The 26,809-nt window shown below is 47.9% G+C and overlaps 1 protein-coding gene across 3 annotated transcripts in view; it reads left to right on the top strand.

Annotated features, from left to right (window-relative positions):
* The window catches only part of CSMD2 (CUB and Sushi multiple domains 2), a 276,036-nt gene that overhangs the window by 199,065 nt on the left and 50,162 nt on the right, over nucleotides 1-26,809 (top strand). For all 3 annotated transcript variants that reach the window (XM_077189434.1, XM_077189435.1, XM_054648279.2), the window contains 12 exons: nucleotides 2,168-2,294; nucleotides 5,888-6,090; nucleotides 7,396-7,587; nucleotides 11,545-11,683; nucleotides 12,575-12,762; nucleotides 15,035-15,229; nucleotides 15,984-16,100; nucleotides 17,305-17,418; nucleotides 17,559-17,654; nucleotides 20,608-20,811; nucleotides 22,599-22,723; nucleotides 26,018-26,114. In XM_077189434.1, the coding sequence (XP_077045549.1) occupies nucleotides 2,168-2,294; nucleotides 5,888-6,090; nucleotides 7,396-7,587; nucleotides 11,545-11,683; nucleotides 12,575-12,762; nucleotides 15,035-15,229; nucleotides 15,984-16,100; nucleotides 17,305-17,418; nucleotides 17,559-17,654; nucleotides 20,608-20,811; nucleotides 22,599-22,723; nucleotides 26,018-26,114 (1,797 nt within the window). The remainder of the gene's footprint in view (nucleotides 1-2,167; nucleotides 2,295-5,887; nucleotides 6,091-7,395; nucleotides 7,588-11,544; nucleotides 11,684-12,574; nucleotides 12,763-15,034; nucleotides 15,230-15,983; nucleotides 16,101-17,304; nucleotides 17,419-17,558; nucleotides 17,655-20,607; nucleotides 20,812-22,598; nucleotides 22,724-26,017; nucleotides 26,115-26,809) is intronic.

The raw sequence follows: 26,809 nt of genomic DNA, 5'->3' as shown, positions 1-26,809 counted from the left end.
TCCTTCCCCTCATTCTCCTTCTTCTCCTCCTTCTCCTCCTTCTCCTCCTTCCCTTCCTTCTTTTTCTCCTCCTTCTCCTCATTCTCCTCCTTCTCCTTCTTCCCTTCCTTCTTTTTCTCCTCCTTCTCCTCCTTCTCCTCATTCTTCTTCTCCTTCTCCTCATTCTCCTTCTCCTTATTCTCCTCCTTTTCCTCCTTCTTTTTCTCCTCCTTCTCCTCATTTTCCTCCTTCTTCTCTTCTCTTCTCTTCTCTTCTCTTCTCTTCTCTTCTCCTTCTCCTTCTCCTTCTCCTTCTCCTTCTCCTTCTCCAGGAATTGATTTCCTTGGATTCCACACCCTGAACACCCTTGGTCCCTGCTTTGCTGATCCACTGACATTAACTCTGCTGTTAATTGCATCTGCACTAATTAAGTTGTGTGTGGTGATGGAGACACCACCTCCTCCTCCTCCAGCACTCTCCAGACTGAGATTTCCTTGGATCCCACACCCTGAATACCCTTGGTTCCACCCCCCACCCTGACCATTTTTTGTCCCTGCTTTGCTGATCCATTGACATTAACTCTGTTATTAATTACTCCCATCTGCACTAATTAAGTTGTGGTGAGGATCCTCTGTGAGGCATCTCAAGCTGGAGACACCTCCTGCTCCTCCAAAACCCCCAGGAAATTATTTCCTTGTGGATTCCATGAAATTATTTCCTTGTGGATTCCATGCCCTGCTCTTGGTCCCTGCTTTGCTCATCCACTGACATTAACTCTGCTGTTAATTGCATCTGCACTAATTAAGTTGTCTGTGGTGATGGTTCTTGAGATGGACACACCTCCTGCTCTGCCAAAACTTCCAGGAATTGATTTCCTTGGATGCCCCACCTTGACCACCTTCTGTCCCTGCTTTGCTCATCCATGTGACATTAACTCTCCTATTAATTGCATCTGCACTAATTAAGTTGTGGTGAGGATCCTCTGTGAGGCATCTCGAGATGGAGACACCTCCTGCACCTCCAGGAAATTATTTCCTTGTGGATTCCCCACCCTGACCACCCTTTGCTGATCCATTGACATTAACTCTGCTCCTAATTGCCCATCTGCACTAATTAATGCAGTGAGGATCCTGTGTGAGACAGAGAGCACCTGAAGCAGCTTTAACATGAAACACTCTGCCCTAAACACACATTTGACACGGGGTTTTTGCTTCCTTGTGCTGTTCCAGCCCTGTCCTTTCACTCTGGACATGTTGAAGTGAGTGGCACCTCCTGACAGTGACACCAGCGTGTGGCCCTGGCATGTGACAGCTCAGAGCCAGGTTTATTTGAGAGCTGCCTGACACCTGATCCCATCCCCAGACATTTCAATTCCCTTTGCAGAGTTCCCTTTTCGCCTGCAGCTCTTCCTGCTTGGGAAATTCTGCTCTGGGGTTTTGTGTGTGAAATGAATGGGGCTGGTTGCTGATTCCTGTCCTGCTGTGCCCAGGACATGGGGAAGTTGTTGGACACTGAGTCCCCTGGGAGATCCCCACACCCAGGGATGTGCTCAGCCCCTGGCACTCCGTGTTCCCTCTCCCAGGAGGCAGGACCATTCCTTGGCTGGGATTTCAGCCTCATTTATTGATGTGAAAAGATAAATCTCTGTCATTTGTGCGTTTTCTTAACCTTCACCCTGTTTGCTCTTCATGTGCTGGATGTGAGGCCGTGTCTGAGCGTGTGGAAATTAAAAAGAAATGAAAGAAAACTGAAAGAAATGAAAATTACAGAATTTGAATGGATATGTTATGGAAATTATTCCAAATCCTCACATTCTTTGCAGTTCATTTACAGCAACATTACAAGTTCTTTGGCTTCTTATCCTTCATTTTCTGATGAATCCAAGCAGAGGAGCAGAGCTCCTTCACCCCCAGGTGTGGAGCAGGGAATCAGGATCCTGGCAGGCTCTGCCTCTGCTCCCTGGGGATTCAGAAAGGTGCAGGGAAGCTTTGCCAGGTGTTCACACCGAGCACAGAAATGCAGAATAATTCTGAGAAGTCAGCTGAATTCAACAATTCTCTTCATCTTTGTAAGCTTTTAGAATCCCTGGAACAGGAACAATCTCTGTTGCAGGGTGAGATTGTTGCCAAGCAAGAGCCACAGAAAGCCACGAATCTCCTCCCTAACCCCATCAATATTTTTGTTCCAGCTGAGTGTGGAGGGACAATCAGAGGAGAGACCTCAGGACGGATCCTTTCTCCAGGATATCCAACTCCCTATGACCACAACCTCAACTGCATCTGGACCATCGAGGCAGAGCCTGGATGCACCATTGGGTGAGCTGGGCTCCTGTGGTTTGGCTGCTCTCCCACTTGGAGCTGATTTTTTCCAGGTCAAAAATTAAAATAAAGCAAGGAGTGAGAAGCTGAGGGACAAGCAGGGAGAAGTCACTGCTTTGGTTCCAGAATCAGGGAATGGTTTAGGCTGGGATTGAGGATTTATGGGATTTATTCCCCACCAGCCCAGGGCTGCTCAGAGCCCCCAGTGGCATCACTGCTCCTCTGGTTTTTAGCCCAGTGTGTCACAGCCCTGGGTGGTGACACCAGACCATGGCCTGGTCCTGCCCATGGTGCTCCTCAGCTCAAACATCCCAGAGCTTTGGAGTCCATGGACAGCTTCCCACCCCTCTCCTTAATGGGATGCATCCAGAATCAAACCCTTTTTGCCACCAGATTAATGAGGAACTTCCCAGAAGTGCTGAATGGCCACACAATCCTGGAATGAGGAATGTGCTGTAGGAAATCACAGAGGATGTCCCAGGTTCCAGGGAATTCCTGCTCCAGGGAATTCACTTCTGCCCCAGCACCCCTTCAGTGATGTTTGCCCAGCCCTGCCAAACCCTTCAGGGCTGCCCTGGGTGTTCCCAGAGATTCCAGGCTGGCCAAAGCTCACAGAAAGCCAGAATATTTGGGCAAGCCAAGCTTTGACTGAGCGGGATTTGAGAGGGAGAAATGCACCTTAAAAGTTCTAAATAACAACAACAACAGCAACAACAATGATGATGGTAATAATAATAATAATAATAATAATAATCCTCTTCTATCAGAGTTCCCAGTGCTTCTCAGCCATTCCTGGCTCATCCCAAGCCCGTGGCTGTTCCATCCTGAATTCCTTCCCTCTCAGTCCCATTTTCTCCTCCCTGCTGCCTCAGCACCCATCACCTCTCCAGCCCAGCCTGTCCCTCAGGGTGAGCTCTGTGCTGCTTTTAGCCCGTGGAGTTCTGCTGGAGACAGGTTTGGGCTGGTGTTTTCATTTTTATTTAATGCAGAAATTCCCTCCATTAGCTCTGTCCTTCAGAATGGCTCAATAATGGATGGGCTTGGGTGTGAACAGAGGAGAAAAAGCACAGCCAAAGCAGCTGAATCCCTGCACAGGCAACTTCCACTTGAAATCTCCTCTATTTTTATTCTCCTGGAAAAGGTTTTTATAGGCCAGAGTAGAGAGGTCCCTTTTCCAACCCCATCCAAAGGCTGCTTCAGCAACTTTGCTGTTGTAATCCCTAAAAGCACCCACATGAGCAGAGATTTGGGACCAGCCAAAGGCTTGGAAGAGGCCAGCAGTGAAAGGAGAAGGTTCCAGAAGGTGTCAGAGCCACACACACCTGGTGACCCTGCCTTTCCCAGAGATCAGAGCTCCTCTCCCTGCCCCTTTCATCTCCCAGCTCCAGCAGCAGCACAGCTGATCTCAGGGGAGTGGGGAGAGCACATTCCCAGCAACTTCATTTTTATGGTAATCCATTGGAAAAATAATCCTCTTCACGCATGATACAATTGTATAAAGCTCTCATTTATAACTTACATGAAAATTAATCACCAGAGCTTTTGGAATGAAGCTGTATCTGCACAGCACGAGGGGAAGGGCAGGGGGGTGAGACAGGGAGAAAAATGAGTCTGCACCTAAGAGCCATGGAAGGGAAAGGGCTGCTCTTGCAGAGGGGATTGGTTTGGGGCTGGGAGTGCCTTGCTGGGGCTGGGGGAGAGGACAAAGGTGGAGGAAAAGCAGGAGGTTGTGCTGGGAAATGGGTGGAAATTCCTGGGCCAGCTGGGAGCAGGGGACACGGAGACATGGCAGGGGTGGGTTGTGGCCCATCCTTGATCCCAGTGTTGTAAAATTCCACTGATGTTGTTAATTTGTGCCACTTTCATGGGTATTGACAGGTTCCACTTTCCAGAGTTCCATCTGAAAACAGCAGAGAGAAAATGCCCAGAGCTGGCAGGGACCCACAGGGATCAAGGGTTGCTCACACTCTCAGGGCAGAGCTGGGCTCTCCTCTCTTTTTGTTTGGGTTTTGGTGTTTGGTTTTGTTTTGCTTTGGTTTGTTTTTTTTTTTTCCTGGTTTGTTTGTTTTTCTTTTTTTTGGTTTTTTTTGTGGTTTGGTTTGGGTTTTTTGTTTGGTTTTTGTTTGTTTGTGTTTGTTTGTTTGTTTGTTTTTTGCAGAGTTTTTTTGTTTGGTTGGTTTTTTGTCGGTTTGTTTGGTTTTTTTGGTTTTTTTTTACTGCATTTCCATGCCTGTAATTGGGAAATTGGGGTTTTCATGAGTCCAGGAACAGAACTCCGTTCCCTTCAGGAATAAAATTCCTTTCCCCTCAGGAATAAAATTCCTTTCCCCTCAGGAATAAAATTCCTTTCCCCTCAGGAATGAAACTCCTTTCCCCTCAGGAATGAAACTCCTTTCCCCTCAGGAATGAAATTCCTTTCCCTTCAGGAATGAAACTCCTTTCCCTTCAGGAATGAAATTCCTTTCCCCTCAGGAATAAAACTCCTTTCCCCTGCATTGTGTGCTGCAGCAGGGGCTGTGCCTGGTCTCAGGCTGAGGGGAAAGCTGAGATGTGCCTGTGGAATAGATGGATTTGCTCCAGAGAACTCCAGATCTGATATCTCAGCAGATTCCAGCCTGATCACCTGGATCCAGGTGTTCTGCCCCTGGATTTGTTTTCTCTCAGATAAAAGGGGGTGGTTTAGGCAGCCCTGGAGCTGCTGCTGGCAGTCCCAGGGTGTCCCCCCAGCCCAGCTCAACCTCTGGCAGCCTCTCCCTGATCCCAAGGTCTCCAGGGATGAGTTTTTCCCCAGCAGTTCTGGCTCACTGGGCCCAGTTAAGGCTGGGAACAAACGTAATCACACCAAGGCAGCCGTGGAGAACAGCTCTGCACCATCCATCCTGATTTTCCTCAAGCCTGCCTTTATTTCTCTTTGCTCAAGGTCTCTGCTTGGGAGATTTATGATTCAGCTCTTTTGGTTTCTCCCAGATTCTCTGGGCATCATTTTGTTGCTGAGGATTTTACAGTGGGGCTTTTTTTTTTCTTCTTTTTTTTTTCTCCCCCTTTTTTTTTTTATGGCTCTCCCCTGATTTATTTATGTTTGCCCCAGATAAATGGGAATGCAGCCAAGTGAAAGCTTCCCTGTTTGCCTCTGTGGGCTGGCAGGGATTTCAGCACAGCACCTGATGGGTTTATTTTTTACAGGTTTTTTTTTTTTTTCCTGTTTCTAGGTTTCTGTCCCCGTTTCACTCTGGGGTTGAGTTGCCCATGGTTGGCCTGATTTTGTTGTGCCAGAGGGAAAATGGGGCAGTGACAAACCAATCACAGTCAGGCTGTGTCGGAGTCTGGAAAGAGTCACAAGATTCATTTTTATCTTTTAGCTTTCTGTCTGTATCCTTTCTCTATTCTTTAGTATAGTTTAGTATCATTTATATAATATAACAACACAACATTTAGTATAATTTATGTACTATAATAACATAAAATAATCAATTAGCCTTCTAAAAACATGGAGTCAAATTCAATCATTCCTCCCAACAATGGGGGACTCAAAAAATGCCACAACAAACCACACTCCAGGCCTGAATTTTGGGTGTTTTTTTGCCCCTCAGGCTCCATTTCATGGTTTTCCACACTGAGGAGTTCCACGACGTGCTGCGGATCTGGGACGGGCCGGTGGAGAACGGGATCCTGCTGAAGGAGATGAGCGGCTCGGGGCTGCCCGGGGACATCCACAGCACCTTCAACTCCGTCATCCTGCAGTTCAACACCGACTTCTTCACCAGCAAGCAGGGCTTTGCCATCCAGTTCTCAGGTGGGATGGGCTCAAAAACCTGACCAGACCCAGAGGGAAACCCCGACCAAACCTCAGCCCTGCAAACGCGTTCATTTCAATTATTTAGGGTGATATATTCCAATATTTACAGAATGTTCCAGGTTTGTGCAGCTGGTTTGGAGTGATAATAAACAGGGAGTGGCTGGGTGAGTGATGGTGTGGCTTTGCCTGGACTGACACACATTGAAACATCTTCCCAACTTTGGGGTTTTTTTTTTTCCCATAACTTTCTGTCTAGGGTGTCTTGCTTGGCTGGGGGAACAAGGCACCATTTTGGGGAGAATTTCTGCTGGGTTTCAGACCTTTGGGATGACCCAGACAGAGGCAGAGCTTTGTGTCACCCAGCACAGCGGTGCCATCCTGGGTTTTTTTGCCAGATTTGTGTCTCATCCTGCCAGGAAGGACCAGCCTGGGCTGTTAACTTCCTTATCTCCAGCTGCACAGAAAGAGAGGGATTTCCTCTGGCTCTTTCAAGAGCAGCTTTCTCTAAACTGCCTGGCTGTAACAGACTCTCATCAACTTAGCAGGAAATAAGCTCCTGATCTGGAGCTGGGCTTTATTGACTGCTCCTGCTCAAAGCCTTTGTTCAGCAGGTGTGACTAAGCAGCCAGACCTGAGCTCAGACCTGTCCACTTTGGGATCTTGGGAGCTTTAATGAGGTGGATAAGCTCACAAAACTCCTATTACTCCAGGATTTTCCCTGCTGGTAAATCCTTGTGCTGTTGGCAGACCTTGAGCTCAGGCAGCAGCAAAGCTTTGCCTGTCCCCAGCTCAGGGGACATCTCAGACCTCAAAGAGAGGCAGCAACAAGTCTGGAAAGGAAACAAACACATTTCTGAAAGGTCAGGCTTGATGCTTCACAGATCTTGAGGCTAAATTTCTCTGGCACTCAGGGGAAAGCGTGAAGTGCTGGTGGCTGAGTTGATTTTGCAGCATGTGCCTTGGCACAGAACTCTCCAAAAGCACCGTGGAAGATCAGTGGGTGTCTGGCCTGATGGAGTAAACAGCCATGTGCACAATTCTACATCAAAGCTGCTCCCTGGGTGCTGCTCTTGAACTTGCTGGTCCCCAGAGCCTTTCCCAGCTGGAGTGGCAGATGCTCAGAGCAAAGGGAAAAGCACTTTTTGTGTGTGGGGGAACTTTGTGGGATGCTGAGGGAGAAGGGATGGGGAAACAAGGCATGGCCTGGATGTCTGGGTAAGGACAGAGCCTGAGGACAGGCAGTGCTGCAGGCCTGGTGTTAAATCAACATTGATATTCAAGAGTGCTTTTAATTGCCTGCAGTGTCCACAGCCACCTCCTGCAATGACCCAGGAATCCCCCAGAACGGGAGCCGGAGCGGGGACAGCAGAGAGGCCGGGGACTCCATCACCTTCCAGTGCAACCCTGGCTACACCCTGCAAGGGGAGGCCCAGATCACCTGTGTGCAGATCCAGAACAGGTTCTTCTGGCAGCCAGACCCACCCACCTGCACAGGTACGGGCACAGATCCATGGTCTGGGCACGGGGACACAGATCTGAGACACAGATCCATGACATGGGCACAGAGACACAGATCTGAGACACAGATCCATGACCTGGGCACAGGGACACAGATCTGAATGCATGGGCACAGGCTCCTGTCCTGGCACAGGAACACAGATCCATGACCTGGGCACAGGGACACAGATCTGAATGCATGGACACAGGCTCCTGTCCTGGCACAGGGACACAGATCCATGGTCTGGGAACACAGACACAGATCTGAATGCATGGACACAGGCTCCTGTCCTGGCACAGGGACACAGATCCATGACATGGGCACGGGGACACAGATCTGAATGCATGGACACAGGCTCCTGTCCTGGCACAGGGACACAGATCCATGGTCTGGGAACACAGACACAGATCTGAATGCATGGACACAGGCTCCTGTCCTGGCACAGGGACACAGATCCATGGTCTGGGCACAGGGACACAGATCTGAATCCATGGGCACAGGCTCCTGTCCAGGCACAGGGACACAGATCCATGGTCTGGGCACAGGGACACAGATCTGAATGCATGGACACAGGCTCCTGTCCTGGCACAGGGACACAGATCTGAATCCATGGGCACAGGCTCCTGTCCTGGCACAGGGACACAGATCTGAATCCATGGGCACAGGCTCCTGTCCTGGCACAGGGACACAGATCCATGGTCTGGGCACAGGGACACAGATCTGAATCTATGGATACAGGCTCCTGTCCTGGCACAGGGACACAGATCTGAATGCATGGACACAGGCTCCTGTCCTGGCACAGGGACACAGATCTGAATCCATGGGCACAGGCTCCTGTCCTGGCACAGGGACACAGATCCATGACCTGGGCACACAGACACAGATGTGTGATCTGAACCCATGGACACAGATCCACAATCTGAGCACATGGACACAGATCCATGTCCTGAACCCATGGACACAGATCCATGGTCTGAGCCCAGGAATGCAGATCCATGTCCTGGGCACACGGACACACATCCCTGTGCTGAATCCATGGACAAAGGGCCATGTCCTGGCACACAGACACAGATCCATGATCTGAATCCATGGACACAGATCCCTGTTCTGAGCCCATGGACACAGATCTGTGACCTGAATCCATGGACACAGATCTGTGACCTGAATCCATGGACACAGATCTGTGACCTGAATCCATGGACACAGATTCATGATTTGAGCCCAGGGATGCAGATCCATGATCTGGGCACATGGACACAGATCCATGTCCTGAACCCATGGACACACATCCCTGTGCTGAACCCATGGACACAGATCCGTGTCCTGAACCTATGGAAACAGATCCATGACCTGAGCCCATGGGCACAGATCTGTGACCTGAACTCATAGACACAGATCCATGTCCTGAATCCATGGACACAGGTCCCTGTCCTGAACCCTGTTGTAAAATTTCACTCCACACATCATAAAAAATTAAGGAATATTTTTTTAAATACCCTTCAGGTCTTCAGAGCTGTGATTTGAAAAGCTGATTTTCTAACACTTCAAATTGTACTTCAAATTATACTTCAATTGTTTATAGTTTTTTTCCCCAGCCAATTTTAATATGAAGTGACAAAGGATTTGGAGGAATAATCAGTGAAATATCAGTAACTGGGGGAGAGGCAGCTTGGTTGGAGCTAAACTGGGAAAAATTCAGTGTTAAATTTAGGGCTGATTTGGGGTCTTTAGCATTTCAGATGCGTTTTCCCCTCTTTGTGGCACAACTGTGGAGCAATCAGGGCTGGGAGAGCCCCGGGAGGTTTGGGCCATTTGAAGTTTGCATCTCTCCCAATCCCAGGCAGCACTGGCTGGGTCCAGCTCCTGCTTAAAACCCTTTGGAGACTCTGGATGGGATTTTCAAAGGAATCCGAGGGTGTTGAACACTTGTCTCCCTCAGGCTTTTCAAAAATGAGTCCTTAGATTTCAGTTTCTGCGGAGTTTTCCCCTGATGTTACAGTCTGGGAAGAAAAAGCACCCTTGGGGTTAAAACTGGGGTGAATGGGCACAGAAGAGATACTGGTGGGTCCTTCCAAGGCATTTTTGGGGGACTTTCAGCCAAATTTTCCATGTCTGTGCTGTGGTTTCCTGGTGTGTCCCAGAAGGATAACATTTCTCCATTTTTAGACTTGAAAAAGCTCTCTAATCCCTACTATGGCATTTCTAGACCAGCCCCACTGGGTTTTACCTGATCTTTTTCCTGATATTTTTCTTTATCAAAGCCCACAGGACAATCCCATGTGCTCATTCCTTCATGGAAGACCCTTCCAAGATTTATCCCATCATTTTTGTCCCACCCCAGCTCATTTCCCTCTCTGTGAGCTGCTCTCAGACCCCCTCACAGGCTGTGCTCTCCTTGCTCTCATCCCATCCCAAACGTGGGAGGGTTGGTGGTCCTTCCAAGGTATTTCTGGGGGATTTCAGCCAAATTTTCTATATCTGTGCTGTGGTTTCCTGGTATGTCCCAGAAGGACAACATTTCTCCATTTTTAGACTTGAAAAAGCTCTCTAATCCCTACTATGGCATTTCTAGACCAGCCCCACTGGGTTTTACCTGATATTTTTCTTTCTCAAAGCCCAAAGGGCAATTCCACGTGCTCACTCCTTCATGAAAAAATGTTTCCAAGATTTATCCCATCATTTTTGTCCCATCCCAGCTCATTTCCCACTCTGTAGCTGCTCTCAGACCCTTCCTTTCACCCCCAAATAAGTGAGGGCCGATCTGGGAATTCTCAGAGCCCTCACAAGGAGCCTGCATGAAAAACTGACAGGAAAAATACCAGTCATGTTTTGCCACGGTGAGAAACACGAGCAGGCACTTTCAGCCTTAAAAAAAAGCAATAATTGATTTTTCAATCAGCTTGGCATTTAATGTGCTGGGAAGTGGAGTAAACACCACGGAGCCATTTAGGCCCAGACGCATTTTCACCTCGTTACAGGCGAGCAGGCCTTGACAGGGACTTCCATAAATGCAGCAGAAAAGTGGAATTTCTCCCTCTCTCTCCCCTCCTGGCTCCTCACTTATGGATTTTAGGAAGGTCCTGGTGGCATCCAGAGCTCTGTTTGTGGTTTTTGTCCCCTGTGGAATGGCAGAGCTGTCACCTGGCAGAGCCACCACAACCTCGTGGCACACAGTCAGCCTCAGGGGCACTTCCCACTAAAATACCCCAGGATTCTGTGCTATCTCAGGCCTCCCTGTCTATCATATCTCCTTTATTTTATTCCATTCCTGCTTCCCATTTGGTGCTTTGGAAGTGTGTGTGCTCCAAATTGTGATAAACACCAGTCGCTTGTTTTTAAAATTTTAAAAGTTTAATAGTAATAAAATGGTTATAAAAAATAGTGATACAATTAGAGTAATAATAATTTGGAAAGATTGAATTAGGACAATATGAGACAATAAATACAAAGAGTTGTGGACAGTCGGGGTACCTTTTTCTGGGAGCACAAGCCCGAAAAAGGCCCCACGTTAACAGAGGATTAACCCTTAAAAACAACAGCCTGTTGCATATTCATACACCTCATCCATGATGCATAAATTCCATTCAAACACAGGATTCTGTCTGGTCAATGGCACCTTCTTCCTCTGAATCCTAACAGCGCCTTTGAGGTGGGAAGAAGTTCGTTTCTTCTGATAATGGGGCAATAAATTCTTTTTCTCTGAAAGATTCAGGTGTCCTGTGGCTGCTATCTGGTGCAAGTCCTTTCTTCAAAAAAGCATCCTACATAGCATCGTTTCTATTTTAACATTTTATTATAACCTAAAACGATATTTAACACACTACTTCAGAGAATGAATACAGCATCACTTTCTAACACAACACATCTAATACTCATTTGAATATTTGCAAAAAGCCAGTCATAAGATGCATGCATTTTTCACAAAAGGCTCACCCCTGGTGGTTTTCCTGCAGCTCCGTGTGGCGGGATCCTGACGGGCCCGGCTGGGGTGATCCTGTCCCCGCAGTACCCGGAGCCGTATCCCCCAGGGAAGGAGTGTGACTGGAAGCTGACAGTGTCCCCTGACTATGTCATTGCCCTGGTGTTCAACGTGTGAGTACACAAGGGGTTGGTGCCATGGCCCTGGGGAGGGCCCACATGGTTTGGTGCCATGGCCACAGAGAGGGGAGGGATGATCCTGGGTGTGGAGGTCTGAACTCTGCAAAGGAACCAACCCAAAGCTGATGGAGCCGTCCCATGGCCCTGGACAATCTGTTCCCAGACTTTTTTTGGAGGGGAGATGCTCATATTCCACCTGCAGCTCCTCTTTGATAGACAGAACATTGTCACAGAACATTGTCACAGTCGCATTTTCTGGAAAAATCCCTTTGCCCAGGATTCTTCTCCTGGGAAGCTGAGAAGCCTCAGAGAAAAGGGAAAACAATTCTTATCTCATTTGCTTCTCCTGTGTTTTGCTGCATTGGAATGTGTTTGGAGATGGTTTACCCACAGGTGATTGTTTCATTGGTTTCTGGTGTGGGTTGTTTTCACTTTTTGGCCAACTGGGGCCAAGCTCTGTCAGGGCTCTGGAAAGAGTCAGGAGTTTTCATTATTATCTCTTTAGCCTTCTATATTCTTTAGCATAGTTTAGTATAGCATTCTTCAATATAATAAAGTATCATAAAATAATAAATCAGCCTTCTGAGAACATGGAGTCAGATTCATCATTCCTTCCTGCCACGGGGCACCCCACAAATACAACAGGACATGATGTGGCACAGCCCAGGAGTCCCTGCAGCAGCTCCAGCTCAGGTTCTGTCTCTTGACTCCGTCCCCACTCTGGGATTCCTCACACATGAATGGAGGCAGGAATTTCCTCTGCCTGGCAGGATTTTGGAGCAGGAGCAGCCAATCCCTGCCCTGGGCTCCCGCATCCCAGGCCCTCAACTTGGAATTCTCCAGCGACGTGTCCTGACCCCGAGCTCTCCTTCTTTGCTTTTGCAGCTTCAGCCTGGAGCCTGGCTATGATTTCCTGCACATCTACGACGGGCCTGACTCCCTGAGCCCCCTGATTGGGAGTTTTTATGGCTCCCAGCTCCCCGAGAGGATCGAGAGCAGCAGCAACAGCCTTTTCCTGGCGTTCCGGAGCGATGCCTCCGTCAGCAACGCCGGCTTCGTCATCGAGTACACAGGTGAGGGCTGGGGGCTCAGAAGCTCCCTGGGGCTTTCCCTCTGCTTATTCCCAGATTATTCCACCCCTTTGGAGCAGGTGGAGAGGCTTTAGATGTTGTAGAAAACTTCCAGGGGGAATTCTGGTGTTTTGGCACCCCCGAAGAAGAGGGTGGAGAAAAGAAGGAAGAAAGTTCCTCTTACCCAAAGCAGTGGGAGGAGAGAGGGAGGTGAAGAGGAAAGGAGTGAAACAGGAAAAGAGGAAAAGCGATGCCCAAAGTGTCCAAAATTTGTGCATCAAGACCCCACCAGCAGCTCCCTGGGGCTTTCCCTCTGCTTATTCCCAGATTATTCTGCCTCTTTGGAACAAGTGGAGAGGCTCTTGATGCTGTGGAAAACTCCAGGGAGTTTTCTGGTGTTTTTACACCCCCAAAGCAGAGGGTGAAGAAAAGAAGGAAGAGAGTTCCTCTTACCCAAAGCAGTGGGAGGAGAGAGGGAGGTGAAGAGGAATGAAAAAGGAAAAGCAATGCCCAAAGTGTCCAGAATTTGTGCCTCAAGACCCCATCAGCAGCTCCCTGGGGCTCTCCTTCTGCTTATTCCCAGATTATTCCACCTCTTTGGAGCAAGTGGAGAGGCTCTAGATGCTGTGGAGTTTTCAGGGGGAATCCCAGGTGGAATTCCAGTCTTTTGGCACCCCCAAAGCAGAGGGAAAAGGAGGGAGAGTCCATCTCACCCAAAGCAGTGGGAGGAGAGAGGGAGGTGAAGAGGAAAGGAGTGAAACAGGAAAAGAGGAAAAGTGGTGCCCAAAGTGTCCAAAATTTGTGCATCAAGACCCCACAGAGCCAGGAGAAGCCAGGATTTCAGGATTTAAAGGCTGAGGATACAAATGTGTGATGGGCAGTGGGGTTTGACCAGTCTGTGGCTCCCAAAACAGGGAATTGATGCTCTGGGGAAAAAAAAAATTCCCATCTTTTTGTGCCCAATTCATTTGGATCCCCTGGTGCAGCTGCTGTGGACAGGAAACCATGGGATCATCTGATTTTTTATGCAGAGAATCAAAAGCAAAACCTGTGGGCTTTACAGTTTCCTGTTTCTCCTTCCACACCTTCCCCAAAATCTGAGAGCCCCTGATTTCATGCTTAAGCACACTTGAATTGTTCCCTGAGCCACTGCTCTCAGAAAAGCCCTTGTCTTTAATGAGCAATTTCCAAATGACAAAAGAGCAGGATTAATCAAAGCCTCTAATTATATTGCAAGCAGGAAAAAATAATAAAGAAAAACCTCAAAAAAAAGCTGTTAGAAGAAGAAGAAGAAGGAAAGAAATATCTAAGTCCTGACAGCTCTGTAATGTTCCCTGGAATTTTTATGTGGAAATGGGATTTTAAACTCTGCAGGGCAGAGAGTTTTTCCCTCTCTACCTGCCAGGAGGGTGGAGCAAGGTGGGGTTTGGCCTCTGCTCCCAGGGAGCAGGGACAGGATGAGAGGGAACAGCCTCAGGTTGTGCCAGGAGAGGCTCAGGTTGGATAGGAGCAGGAATCTCTGCATGGAAAAGGTGTCAGGCCTTGGAAGGGGAGGAATCCCCACCCCTGGAGGTGTCCAAGGAATAAATGAAAGAATCCCAGACTGGTTTGGGGCTGGAAAGGACCTTAAAACCCATCCATAGGCAGGGACACTTCCACCATCCCAGAGTGCTCCCAGTTCCATCCAGCCTGGCCTTGGACCCTTCCAGGGATGGGGAATCCAGGATTTCTCTGTGTCAGGACCTCCCCATGTCAAATATGATTTGTCCTCGTGGCACTCAGTGCTCTGGGCTGGTGATAAGGTGGGCATGGGTCACAGCTTGGACTCGAGGATCCTGAAGGGAATTTCCAGCCTCAGCAATGCTGGGATTGTGTGAAATGAAGGTTTTGGTTTGGATCGTGCATCAAGACCCCACTGAGCCCAGGAGAAGCCAGGGTTTCAGGATTCAAAGGCTGAGGGTACAGGTGTGTGATGGGCAGTGTCTGTGGCTCCCAAAACAGGGAGGTTGGATTTTGGGTGCCTGTGTGGGAACTGGAGCCTCCCTTCTCCCAGGGGAGGGCCTGGAGCAGCCAGAATCCAAACCAAATCCCAAATCCACACCCTGCCAACGGTGCCAGTCCTTGTGAAAATCCCACATATTCCCAGGTGAAAAAAAAGACCTAAAAAACTCCCATTTCACTGATCAAAACAGCAGAGGAATAAAAATCCTGGGAATTTAATTTTTTTCTAATTTTTTTTTAATACTTTTAAAAAATTTCATCTCTTTCCCTGCAGAGAACCCCCGGGAGTCCTGCTTTGACCCAGGGTCCATCAAGAATGGCACCAGGGTGGGCACAGACCTGAAGCTGGGTTCCACCATCACCTTCTACTGTGATGGGGGCTACGACATTGAGGGGGGCCCCACCCTCACCTGTGTCATGGGAGGGGATGGGAAACCCACCTGGAACAAGCCACGCCCCACCTGTACAGGTAAATCCCACGGGAAAGGGGCTGGGGGCAGGATCTGCCCAGAGCTGGAGCCCTCAATGCATCCCCCATGGAAAACTGGGGCTTAATTCAGAGGGGTTTTCTCCGTTTTTCCAGAATTTTTTTAGGGGTTTTACCAGGAATTAGTTTTCATTGTTTTTCAGGGGTTTAGCAGCTTTTTATTTAACAGGAAGAGCTGATTTCTGAGGGTTTTTTTGGAGACAGACAGGAAACTGGACGTGGCTGATCCAGTGCCTGGCACAGGGCAGGAATCAGGAATCCACTTAAACCCTGGCTAAACCTGATCCTTGCTAATCCAAACCCTCAGCCTTGGGTGTTGCTGAGCAGGGGCAGAGCTCAGTGACAAAACAAGGGGTTTTTCCTTAGGGTTTCTCTGTGGGTTTTTTTGTTTTCTTTTCTGACTCCATGGTTTGCAGTCAGACCCGTGCTGAGAAGGGGATCAAGAGGCAGCTGATGGGGGGAAGGAGTGAAATCCCTAATTTGGGAAGGCTCTGTCAGGGAAAACTGAGGGAAAGGTGGCAAAAGGAGCTCATGCCCAGCTGTGAGGTGGGGAACAGTGCAAATCTCACATTAATTAGCGGTTTGATAATTCCACGTGGAGCCAGCACAATGTCAGGGTGGGATAAACCTGATTTTTTTCAAGGAGAACTTTCAGGGAGCAGCACCTGGAGCAGGGAGTGGTGGCTGGGGACATTTCCAGGCTCCAGGGGTGCTCCATGATCCTTTTCCCTTGCAGCTCCCTGTGGAGGGCAGTACACAGGCTCAGATGGAGTCGTCCTGTCCCCAAATTATCCCCAAAACTACACCAGTGGCCAGGTGTGCCTGTACTCCATCGTCGTGCCCAAGGACTATGGTACCATGCTTGGAATTTTTATGGGATTCTCTTCTTATTTGCTGGGTTTTTAATGATAATTTTTATAAGTTCATCCAGAACTGGAGATAAGGCAGATGGGAGAGTAGCAAGAGGTGCTGTTGGGTGCTCTTCGTGCTGGAGTCAGAGAAGATTCTGGATTTGTCCAATTTTGTCCATTACAGCTAATCAATAATTATTGTTCCTCAGTGGAATTCTGCACCTCATGTTCCCTAGGCAGGGAAAGGGGATGAAAATTCCCAGCTGGCTGGGAATCAGTGGGAAAATGTGTTAATGAATCCAGGGAAAGCTGGTGCTGCCTCTGGAATTTGGGGATAAATAAAGGGCTCTCATTTTTCCAGGCTGGAATAAAGGCAGCTGAAACACAGGACAGAGGCTGTGCTGGGAAAACAGATCCCAGTTTGGAATGCTGGGAATCCTGGGGGTGCTGGGCAGGGCCAGGGGTTGGGCTGGATGCTCCTTGAGGTCTGATTCAGCTCAGGGGGTTCTGGGATTCCAAGAAAATGCCTTGGCCCCATGGCCTGGCTGTGCAGGGCGGTGTAGGGACAGCAGTGGGGTCATCAGTGGGGACAGCAATGGGATGGCAGTGGGGTCATCAGTGGGGTGATAGTGGGGACAGCAATGTGGGGACAGCAGTGTGATGATGCTGTGGACAGCAGTGTGGTGACACTGGGGACAGCAGTGTGGTGACATTGGGGACAGCAATGTGGGGACAGCAGTGTGATGATGCTGTGGACAGCAGTGTGGTGACACTGGGGACAGCAGCATGGTGATGCTGGAGACAGCAGTGGGATGGCAGCGTGGTGGCACTGGGGACAGCAGTGGGATGGCAGCGTGGTGGCACTGGGACAGCAGTGTGGTGATTCTGGGGACAGCAATATGGGGACAGCAGTGTGATGACACTGGGGACAGCAATATGGGGACAGCAGTGTGGTGACACTGGGGACAGTAGCGTGATGACACTGGGGGCAGCAGTGTGGTGACACTGGGGACAGTAGCGTGATGATGCTGGGGACAGCAGTGTGGTGACTTCAGGGACAGCAGTGGGATGGCAATGTGATGACACTGGGGTCAGCAGTGTGGTGGCACTGGGGGCAGCAGTGTGGTGGCACTGGGGACAGCAGGGTGGCGATGCTGGGGACAGCAGTGGCCGGTGCCAGCCCTGTCCCTGTCCCTGTCCCCGCAGTGCTCTTCGGGCAGTTTGCCTTTTTCCAGACGGCGCTCAATGACGTGGTGGAGGTGCACGACGGCCCCACAGAGCACTCACGGCTGCTCAGCTCCCTCTCAGGCTCTCACTCAGGTAGGGAGCTGCTCCCTGTCCCCTCTCCCTGTCCCTGTCCCTGCTGGGGACAGCAGCTTTGGCACAGCTGACACCCAACCCCTGCTCCCTGTGGCTCATTCCTTCACCTCTCTCTCCCGTTTTCCCTCCTCCCCATCCAGGGGAATCTTTGCCATTGGCCACCACCAACCAGATCCTCATCAAATTCAGCTCCAAGGGTCAATCCACAGCCAAAGGCTTTCATTTTGTCTACCAAGGTGAGTTCAGGTGTGTTCTGGAAGTGTCCTCGGGTCCCTCCCAGGGGTGTCCTGAGTGTCCTGAGCTGCTTTTGGAGTCTGGGTGTTCTGAGCAGGGAATATCACAGGGAATTAGGATTCCTTTGGGAGCAGAGCTCTGGCAGGGCTGGCTGGCTGCTGTGGGTACTTTGTATTCTGCCCTTGCATTCCCACTCAGCCTGAACCCTGCACATCCCAGGATTACCATCAGCCCCATCCCGGCGGCGTGCCCGGAGTCACACAGGGAATTTGGAGATTTATCCCACAGCAATTCTTCCCAGTGGCATTTTTAGCACTTTTGCTGGGTGTAAGCAGCTGAAATCCCGTCTGGCAGCTCGGAAATCCTCCCTCTGTGCGTGTCACAGGCTCGGGGCTGTCACACTCCTGCCCCTTGATCCTTTCAGTAACAGCTTTGTGCTGCACTGGGCGAGAACAACTCGGGGATTTTATGGGAGTAAATAGCAAATGATGCATGGAACAGTGGGAAAGCAGAAGGGATTTCTCACCCACGTGCTCCCTGGAGTTATCTGTGGGAACATCCAGGCTTTTGCTGCAAAGAGGGGACAGACACTGGCACGACCTGAGCCTTCTCCAGGGGTGAAGCAAAGCATGGTTGGGATTTTGGAGTAGTTAAAGATCTGTTCTCTTGAATTCCTGCCTAATGAGTGTGAAACAGCCGTGGTTGTGATTGTAATCTTCAAAGAGCTCAGCAGAACAAAGGTTTTGATGAAACCAGGGAAGGTTTCCTCCTCCCTCCTGCAAGAGCTGCATGGGAAGCAAGGGGAAAAGGGCGATCCTGATTTGGATCTGCCTGGCCAGACTCTAATTAGCTAAACACTCATAAATTTAAAGCAACTCAGAGGAAAATATTAATTGACTTCTTCCTTGGCAATAGACCTGGGTTTTTTTGATGAGTTTTTCTCCTCGCTTATCTGCCAGATTCATTCCTGTCTTTGACTGTAATTCCCAGTATTCGACAGGAATATGAACAATTTCAGCACCATCACAACTTAAATCCCCCTTTTCTTTCTTTTCCAAAGAAGATTTTTTTTCCCCAGTTGCTGTTCCTTCATGGCCATGAGGCCCAGGGAGCTCAGGAACCCAAAGGCTCCTGCGTCGGGTGACAAAACAATTTTTTGGGAAACCACTGGCAAATCCTTTGGTTCCCCTGGGTACAAACAACCTTTTGGTGTGGGGGAGGTTCTCTGGAGGGAGAACTGGGTGAACGGGGGGGTTCTGGATGTCCCAGCTGCTTTTATTTCAGGTATAGAATCATTAAATCATTAAGGTTGGAGAAAACCTCCAAGATCTTCAAGTCCAACCTTCATCCAGGCGCCCCCATGCCCACCCAGCTGTGTCACCAAGTGTCACCTCCATTGGTCTGGCATGGAGCCACTTGAGCTGGCAGAACTGGGAGTGAAATGTTCTTTTTTTTCTCTTCTCAGTGGTCATTCTTGGGTTCAGCCCACCTTTGGGGTTTAGGTGCTTTGGGATTTAGGAATGATCAGTCAATGGTCATGCTTGGATGCAGACATTCTTTAGGATTTAGACACTTAGGGGTTTAGGAGTAATCACTCAACGGTCATGCCTGGATTAAGCCAGTCTTTAGGATTTAGGTATAATCAGTCAATGGTCATGATTGGATTCGACCAGTTTTTGGGATTTAGATCCAATCAGTCAATGGTCATGCTTGGATTAAGCCAATCTTTGGGATTTAAATAAAATCAAGCTGTGGTTATGCTTGGATTCATCCTCTCTTTGTGATTTAGATACTTTGGGGGTTTAGATACAATCAGTCAATGGCCAAGTTTGGATTTAGCTCCTCCTTGGGATTTAGATACTTGAGGGTTTAAGTACAATCAGTAAATGGTCATGGATTCAGCCTCTCTTTGGGGTTTAAATACTTTGGGGTTTAGGTACAATCAGCCAATGGTCATGTTTGGATTCAGCCCCAATACTTTAGATTTTTAGGTACAATCAGTCAATGGCCAAGTTTAGATTCAGCCCCTCCTTGGGATTCAGGTATAATCAATCAGTGGTCGTGTTTGGATTCAGCCTCTCCTTGGGGTTTAGATACTTTGGAATTTAAGTACAATCACTCAATGGCCAAGTTTGGATTCAGCCCTTCCTTTGGATTTAGATACTTTGGGATTTAGGTACAATCAGTCGATGATCATGTTTGGATTCAACCCTGATACTTCAGGTTTTTAGATACAACGAGTCAATGGTCAAGTTTGCATTCAACCCCTCCTTGGGGTTTAGATACAATCAGTCAGTGGTCATGTTTGCATTCAACCCCTCCTTGGGGTTTAGATACTTTGGGATTTAGGTACAATCAGTCAATGGCCAAATTTGGATTCAGCCCTTCCTTTGGATTTGGATACTTTAGGGTTTAGATAAAATCAGTCAATGGTCATGTTTGGATTCAACCCTTCCTTGGGGTTTAGATACTTTGGGGTTTAGGTACAATCAGTCAGTGGTCAAGTTTGAATTCAGCCATTCCTTTGGATTTGATACTTTAGGGTTTAGATACAATCAGTCAGTGGTCATGTTTGCATTCAACCCCTCCTTGGGGTTTAGATACTTTGGGGTTTAGGTACAATCAGTCAATGGTTATGTTTGGATTCAGCCCCTCCTTGGAGTTTAGATACAATCAGTCAATAGCCAAGTTTGAATTGAGCCATTCCTTTGGATTTGGATACTTTAGGGTTTAGGTACAATCAGTCAATGATCATGTTTGGATTCAACCCTGACACTTCAGGCTTTTACGTACAACCACTCAACAGCCAAGTCTGCACCCAGCAGATTGTAGGGTGTCTGTACCCAGCATCTGAGTATTCAGATACTCAGGAATTGCTGTGTAAAACTGACAAGCCTTCACTCCAGCAGCTCCCTGCCAGCACTAACCCTGTTGTGTGCCTCCCCTCCGTGGCAGCCGTGCCCCGCACCAGCGCCACGCAGTGCAGCTCGGTGCCGGAGCCGCGGCACGGCCGGCGCCTGGGCAGCGACTTCGCCGTGGGCGCCCTGGTGCGCTTCGAGTGCAGCCCCGGATACGGCCTCAGAGGCTCCCCTGCCATCCAGTGCCTGGCCATGCCCGGGGCCCTGGCTCAGTGGAACTCCTCCGTCCCCACCTGCGTGGGTAAGCGCCACCTTGATTTTCTTAAGGTTTTTCCGAGCTTTCTGATGTTTGCGTTCTTATCGCGCGCTTTATGTGTGAATAGCTTATTGTTTTGTGTTCTTTCATGGAGGAGGAGGGATCTGATGGGCTGTTGGTGTGTCCGGTGTCACTGGAGAGGTGGCACTGTCATCCTCCAATCCACTGTCACCTTTGGAAACCTATAAATGTTAGAGTCAGATATTAAAAGCTCTCTTTTTACCTTGAAAAGAGCAGCGTGTCCACGGTGTTTTATTTCAAGAGGAGGGATCTGATGGGCTGTTGGTGTGTCCAGTGTCATTGGAGAGGTGGCACTTCCACCCTCCAATCCACTTTCAGAAATCTATAAATGTTAGAGTCAGAAATTAAAAGCTCTCTTTTTACCTTGAAAAGAGGTTTTTTAAGTTTTTCCGAGCTTTCTGATGTTTGCCTTCTTGTAACGAAATTTCTCATATAAATAACTCATTGTTCTGCGTTCTTTTATGGAGGAGGAGGGATCTGATGGGCTGTTGGTTTGTCCAGTGTCATTGGAGAGGTGGCATTGTCACCCTCCAATCCACTGTCACTTTTGGAAATCTATAAATGTTAGAGCCAGAAATTAAAAGCTCTTTTTACCTTGAAAAGAGCAGCGTGTCCGTGGAGTTTTATTTCATGTCCTGTAGCCACAGGCAGGTGGCACTGGGGGAGGTGGGAACAGGGTGGGTGGCACTGGGAAAGTCATTGGGAGTGGTGCCACTCTCTGGGTTGTCCTGAAAGGGGACAGGGGTTGGATGTTGGTGGTGTTGGTGGGTCTCTTCCAGCCTCTGGGAAAATCAACAGCAAAACAAAGCACTAACGAATGTAAATGTAAATGTAAATGAATGAAATGCAAAAAACTTCCAGCCCAGGGTGTTCTGTGAGAAAAATCAACAGCAAAACAAAGCACTAATGAATTGAAATGTAAACGAATGAAATGTTAAAAACTTCTTTAGAACCTCTCGTGGTTCTGTCCAGAAAGGTTATGACTGTCCCATCTTTGCACTAATGAATTGAAATGTAAATGTAAATGAATGAAATGTAAAAAACTTCCAGCCTAGGGTGTTCTGTGGGAAAAAAATCAACAGCAAAACAAAGCACTAATGAATTGAAATGTAAATGTAAATTAATTAAATATAACAAACTTCTTTAAAACCTCTTGTGGTTCTGTCCAGAAAGGTTATGACTGTCCCATCTTTGCACTAATGTATTGAAATGTAAATGTAAATGAATGAAATATAAAAAACTTCTTTAAAACCTCCTGTGGTTCTGTCCAGAAAAGCTGTGGCTGTCCCATCCTTGGAAGTGTCCAAGGCCAGGTTGGACAGGGATTGGAACAACCTGGGACAGTTGGAGGTGTCTGGGTGAAGGGATTTGGTGATCTTTAAGGTTCCTTCCCACCCAAACTCTTCCATGGTTGTCTGATAAAATACAAAGCCCAGCCTGGCTCTGAATAAGAACAGTTTAACCCCAAATTCCAGGGAATTGACATTTTTGATCCAATACTCTTGTGAGATCTGGGACAGCATCTCAAATAAATCAGATCTGGCTGAAAGCTGCTTTCACCTCCTCTGAAGGAGAGCAGCTCCTGAAGATCATCCACACCAAGGAATGTGCCAAAAGTTGCACGAAAAAAGGTTACTGGGAAGAGGATTATTCCTACAAATCCCATCCTTAAATCACAACCATCTCTCGATTTCTTGTCATTTTCACAATGTTTTTAGCAAAACCAATTCCTTGTGCTTTCCTCATGGCAGTGCCCTGCGGGGGGAACCTGACAGAGAGGAAAGGAACCATCCTGTCCCCAGGCTTCCCTGAGCCCTACCTGAACAGCCTCAACTGCGTGTGGAAGATCACAGTGCCCGAGGGAGCGGGGATTCAGGTACAGCCAGGACGGACGGGAGGACACTCAGGGTGTGCTGCTCTCAAGGAAGCCACGTGATGGGAAAATGCTGCTCCTCAGGGATGGATCGAGGTGGAATTCTCTGGAATCAGGCATTCATTTACTGCCAGGATTAGGCAGGGACTCGTTGGTGATGTTTGTTGTGATGATCTTTGCAGGGGTCTGAGGATGAGGGAAGAGACGAGGATCTGACTCCGTGTTTCAGAAGGCTGATTTATATTTATATTTATATTTATATTTATATTTATATTTATATTTATATTTATATTTATATTATATAAATAATAATATAGTCTATATATAGATACTATTATATATTGTATATATAAATATATATTATTATATAAATAATAATATATAAATATAAACATATTTATATTTATATTTATATATTTATATTTATATTTATATTATTTATATTATATTGTATTATATTATAATTGTATTATATTATATTACTATACTAAAAGAATAGAAGAAAGGATTTCATCAGAAGGCTGGCTAAGAACAGAAAAAGAAGGAATGATAACAAAGGCTTGTGCCTGACTGAGACAGTCCGAGCCAGCTGGGCTGTGATTGGCCATTCATTAGAAACAACCACATGAGCCCAATCCCAGCTGCACCTGTTGCATTCCACAGCAGCAGATAACCATTGGTTACATTTTGTTCCTGAGGCCTCTCAGCTTCTCGGGAGGAACAATCCTAAGGAAAGGATTTTCCATAGAATATCATGGCTCCAGTTTGTGACCAGGCGAGGAGAGCTGTGCCAGGTTGGATTTAGGGAAAGATTTTTCTTCCCCCAGAGGGTGCAGGCACTGCCCAGGCTCCCCAGGGCACGGGCACAGCCCTGAGGCTGCCAGAGCTCCAGGAGCAGTGCCAGGGAGGCACAGGGTGGGATCTGGGGAAGAGCAGGACGTGGTGCCTCAGTGTGACCCTTACTCTGGCACAAAAGAGGGAGAATCTGCATTAAATTTTAGGTTTTTTATTATGATTGTCCAGGGAGGCCATGGATGCTCCAAGCCTGGAAGTGTCCAAGGCCTGGTTGAGCAGGGCTTCCAACCTGTTCCACTTTTGGATAGTGGGAGATGTCCCTGCCCACAGCAGAGATTTTGGAACAAGATGAGCTTTAAAACCCATCCCAAACCCTTAAAATTCTTTGATCCCACATTTTTGGGGCCCCCAGCAGTGCTGAGTTCTGCACTTCCACAGGTCACCAGGATCTGCTGTCACCTGGTCACGACCCATCAGCTTCCCTGGGACTTCCAGAGCGGGGAAAAACCCTTGGAGAAAGGTTTTGGCTTTTCAGGACCTGAAACAGCTGCAGGGAGGGGTCCCAGGGCAGCCCCCGGGGAGGGAATGACCACGGAGCTGGAGCTGGAGCTGGATCCATCCTGGCTCCGCTTCCTTTGGGTTCTCCGTTATTAGATCTTAATTCCAGCATCACTTTACCCCCTTTTTGCACAACAATTAAAGGTTAAACAACTGTAAATCAGGGAAGGAGGTGAAATTGAAGCTTTCTTGGTAGCAGCACTCAGGAGCAGGATTTTTATGTAATCAGGGTAGAAGCTGGCACTTCTGCCATGAATTATTCATTCCCGGAGCAAACCTTCCTGAGTGAATTAATTTATACACGTGGCAGTAAATAGATGCAGATCCCTTGTGAATTCACATGTCAGACTAGAATTAGGACCTTAAAAATGTTTATTCCGTTAAGCTGGAGGAGGGGGGGGAGAGAGGAGAATAAATAATTTAGGCGGTGTAAGAGCAAACAAAACGCTCATTCTCACTCCACTTCCAATAATGTAAATCACAATAGGGGTGTAATGAGGCAGGGAAAAAAGGGAAAAAAGGGTCAGCGATGGCTCCGTGGGGGTCACTGAGATTCCTGCTGGGTGAACTCCGCTCACTTTCTGCTAAAAAAAATATTTGGGAGGAACTTTACAGCCGGTTTTATTACCCGGGGTAAATCGAGGAGGGAAATGGGTTTCAGTGGCTGAAGTGGGGGGGGATTGGTTTTGGTTTTATTATTTATTATTTATTATTTTATTTGATTTTGGTTTTATTACTTATTTTCAAACGGGGGGTTTTGATTTGATGCGCAGCAAGGCAGAGGTAAGTGGGGAATTGGGGTGGATGAGGAAATCAGGGAAAAAGATTTGGGGAGAAAGGGAGAGGGTTCACACGTGTGTAGTCAAAGTTTGAGGGCAGTGAAGTCTCCTCACTGCTCATTTTTCCCAATTTTCCAGCACTCTCCTTGTTTGGAGCCAAGCTGTACAACTCATTTATGCTCCTGATTTATCTCTAAGACTCCTTTTGGATTTGGTTTTTTTTTTGGTTTTTTTTTTTTTTTTTTTTGCCTGCCAGATAAATAATTTGAGATACCCAATGTTGGAAAATCTCATCCAGACCTTCCAGATTAAATCTGGAGTTTTCCCCAAAACAGGTGGTTTTTACTCAGATTTTCTGCCTCACCCTCACCCCATTCACCAAACTTGGGTTTTTAATGGGACACTGAAGGCTTTGAACCATCAGCATTTAGGATTTAGGCAAAATACCTGTTAATGGTAAACAAAGCTGTGCAATTCCTTGGAGATCCTCACTCAAGCACGAGCTGCTTTTCGGTATAAATGCAGATTTCTCTGCTCTGCTTTTCTGTATAAATGCAGATTTCTGAGCTCTGCTTTTCGCTATAAATGCAGATTTCTCAGCTCTCCCAATGTCTCTCATCCAAGGATTTGTGTTGATGTTCCAGCTAATGGAGCCAAGTGACTTCCTAAGGCCTCCAAACCTTGTGGGGCATGGCAGGGAAAGGTGAAATCTGAAAATGCACTCGAGTGATCCCATTAAAAGCTGAGGAGCAAGGCTGGAACTCGATTGGATTTTTAAAATCCTGTTGTTTAATGTGAGGCGTTTTTTGGGTTTATTTTATCGCCGGGTTGCTGCTGGTTGCTCTCATTTGAAAGGGCTCAAAGTCTTCAGGGATTTCTCCAAAGAGGGAGGAAAAAAGGCTGGGATTCTCAGCAGCTGTAAATGAGCTGGGCAGTTCCAGGAGCTCTGGAGCAGCAGCAGAAAACAACATTTCTGTTTAGAAATTTGGGGGGAAAAAATAGCTGGAAAATCCCAGTGGGAATGGTCAAAGGCAGAAGTCTCCAAGTTTTGCCCGTGCTGAACGCCCAGAGTGTGTAAACTCAATTAGTGACCCTTAAATTGCTGTTAATTTGATTTATTTCTATTATTTCAATTTTTTTTTCTTTGTTTCGTTTCTCTCTGCAGATCCAGGTGATCAGTTTTGTCACAGAGCAGAACTGGGATTCCCTGGAAGTGTTTGATGGAGGAGACAACACAGCCACCATGCTGGGGAGCTTCTCTGGTACGTGGCCCTCGAGCCCATCAGTCCCTGCCTCGTTTTATTCACCTCACAAAATCAAACTTAAAAAAGCATCCAAAGCCAGGAATCGATTTCAAGGGAATCATGTGCTCTGTTGGGTTGGGAATTTCAGCTGCCGTCTGCCTGTGGGAAGGGTTGAGAATGGAGCCTTAAACACCCAAAACCAGTGGGGTTTTATTCCTGGAAATGGGAATTCCCTCAGCTCTGCTGGCATGTGAGGCCACCACACCTGGCAGGGTGACCTGGCCTTGATGTCCCCCAGAATGGGTGAAGGGCTGCAAAACAAACTCTTATTTTTCCTTGGGATTTTTGTATTTCCTTTGGAATCCTTGCGTTTTTCCTTGAATTGTGGCTTTTAGCGGAGCAAGGAGCATCCAAGCTCCAGGAGCTTTGAGACCATTTCAAATCCAGCACCACTGGCAGAACAATGGCCCAAAACCTCATTTATTTAACAAATGTGCCCAAAATGCCCTGAGCTGGGCAGGAGAAGGGTCTGGGATGGAGCCGCAGCAGCTTCCAGGGGATGAAGGAATCCCGAATTTTCCCAAATTTTCCCATCCCTTGGTGCTTTTGGTCTGACGGTGGCCAAGCTCCACGGGCTGAAATCCAGGAGCAGCCCCTGGAAAAGCCCTGGGTATTTCTCAATTGGCCTCGTTGGAAAGAACCTGATCAAAACC

This window comes from Agelaius phoeniceus, chromosome 22, assembly GCF_051311805.1.
Source record: "Agelaius phoeniceus isolate bAgePho1 chromosome 22, bAgePho1.hap1, whole genome shotgun sequence".
NCBI lineage: Eukaryota > Metazoa > Chordata > Aves > Passeriformes > Icteridae > Agelaius > Agelaius phoeniceus.
This window is presented reverse-complemented; position numbering and strand designations above follow the sequence as displayed.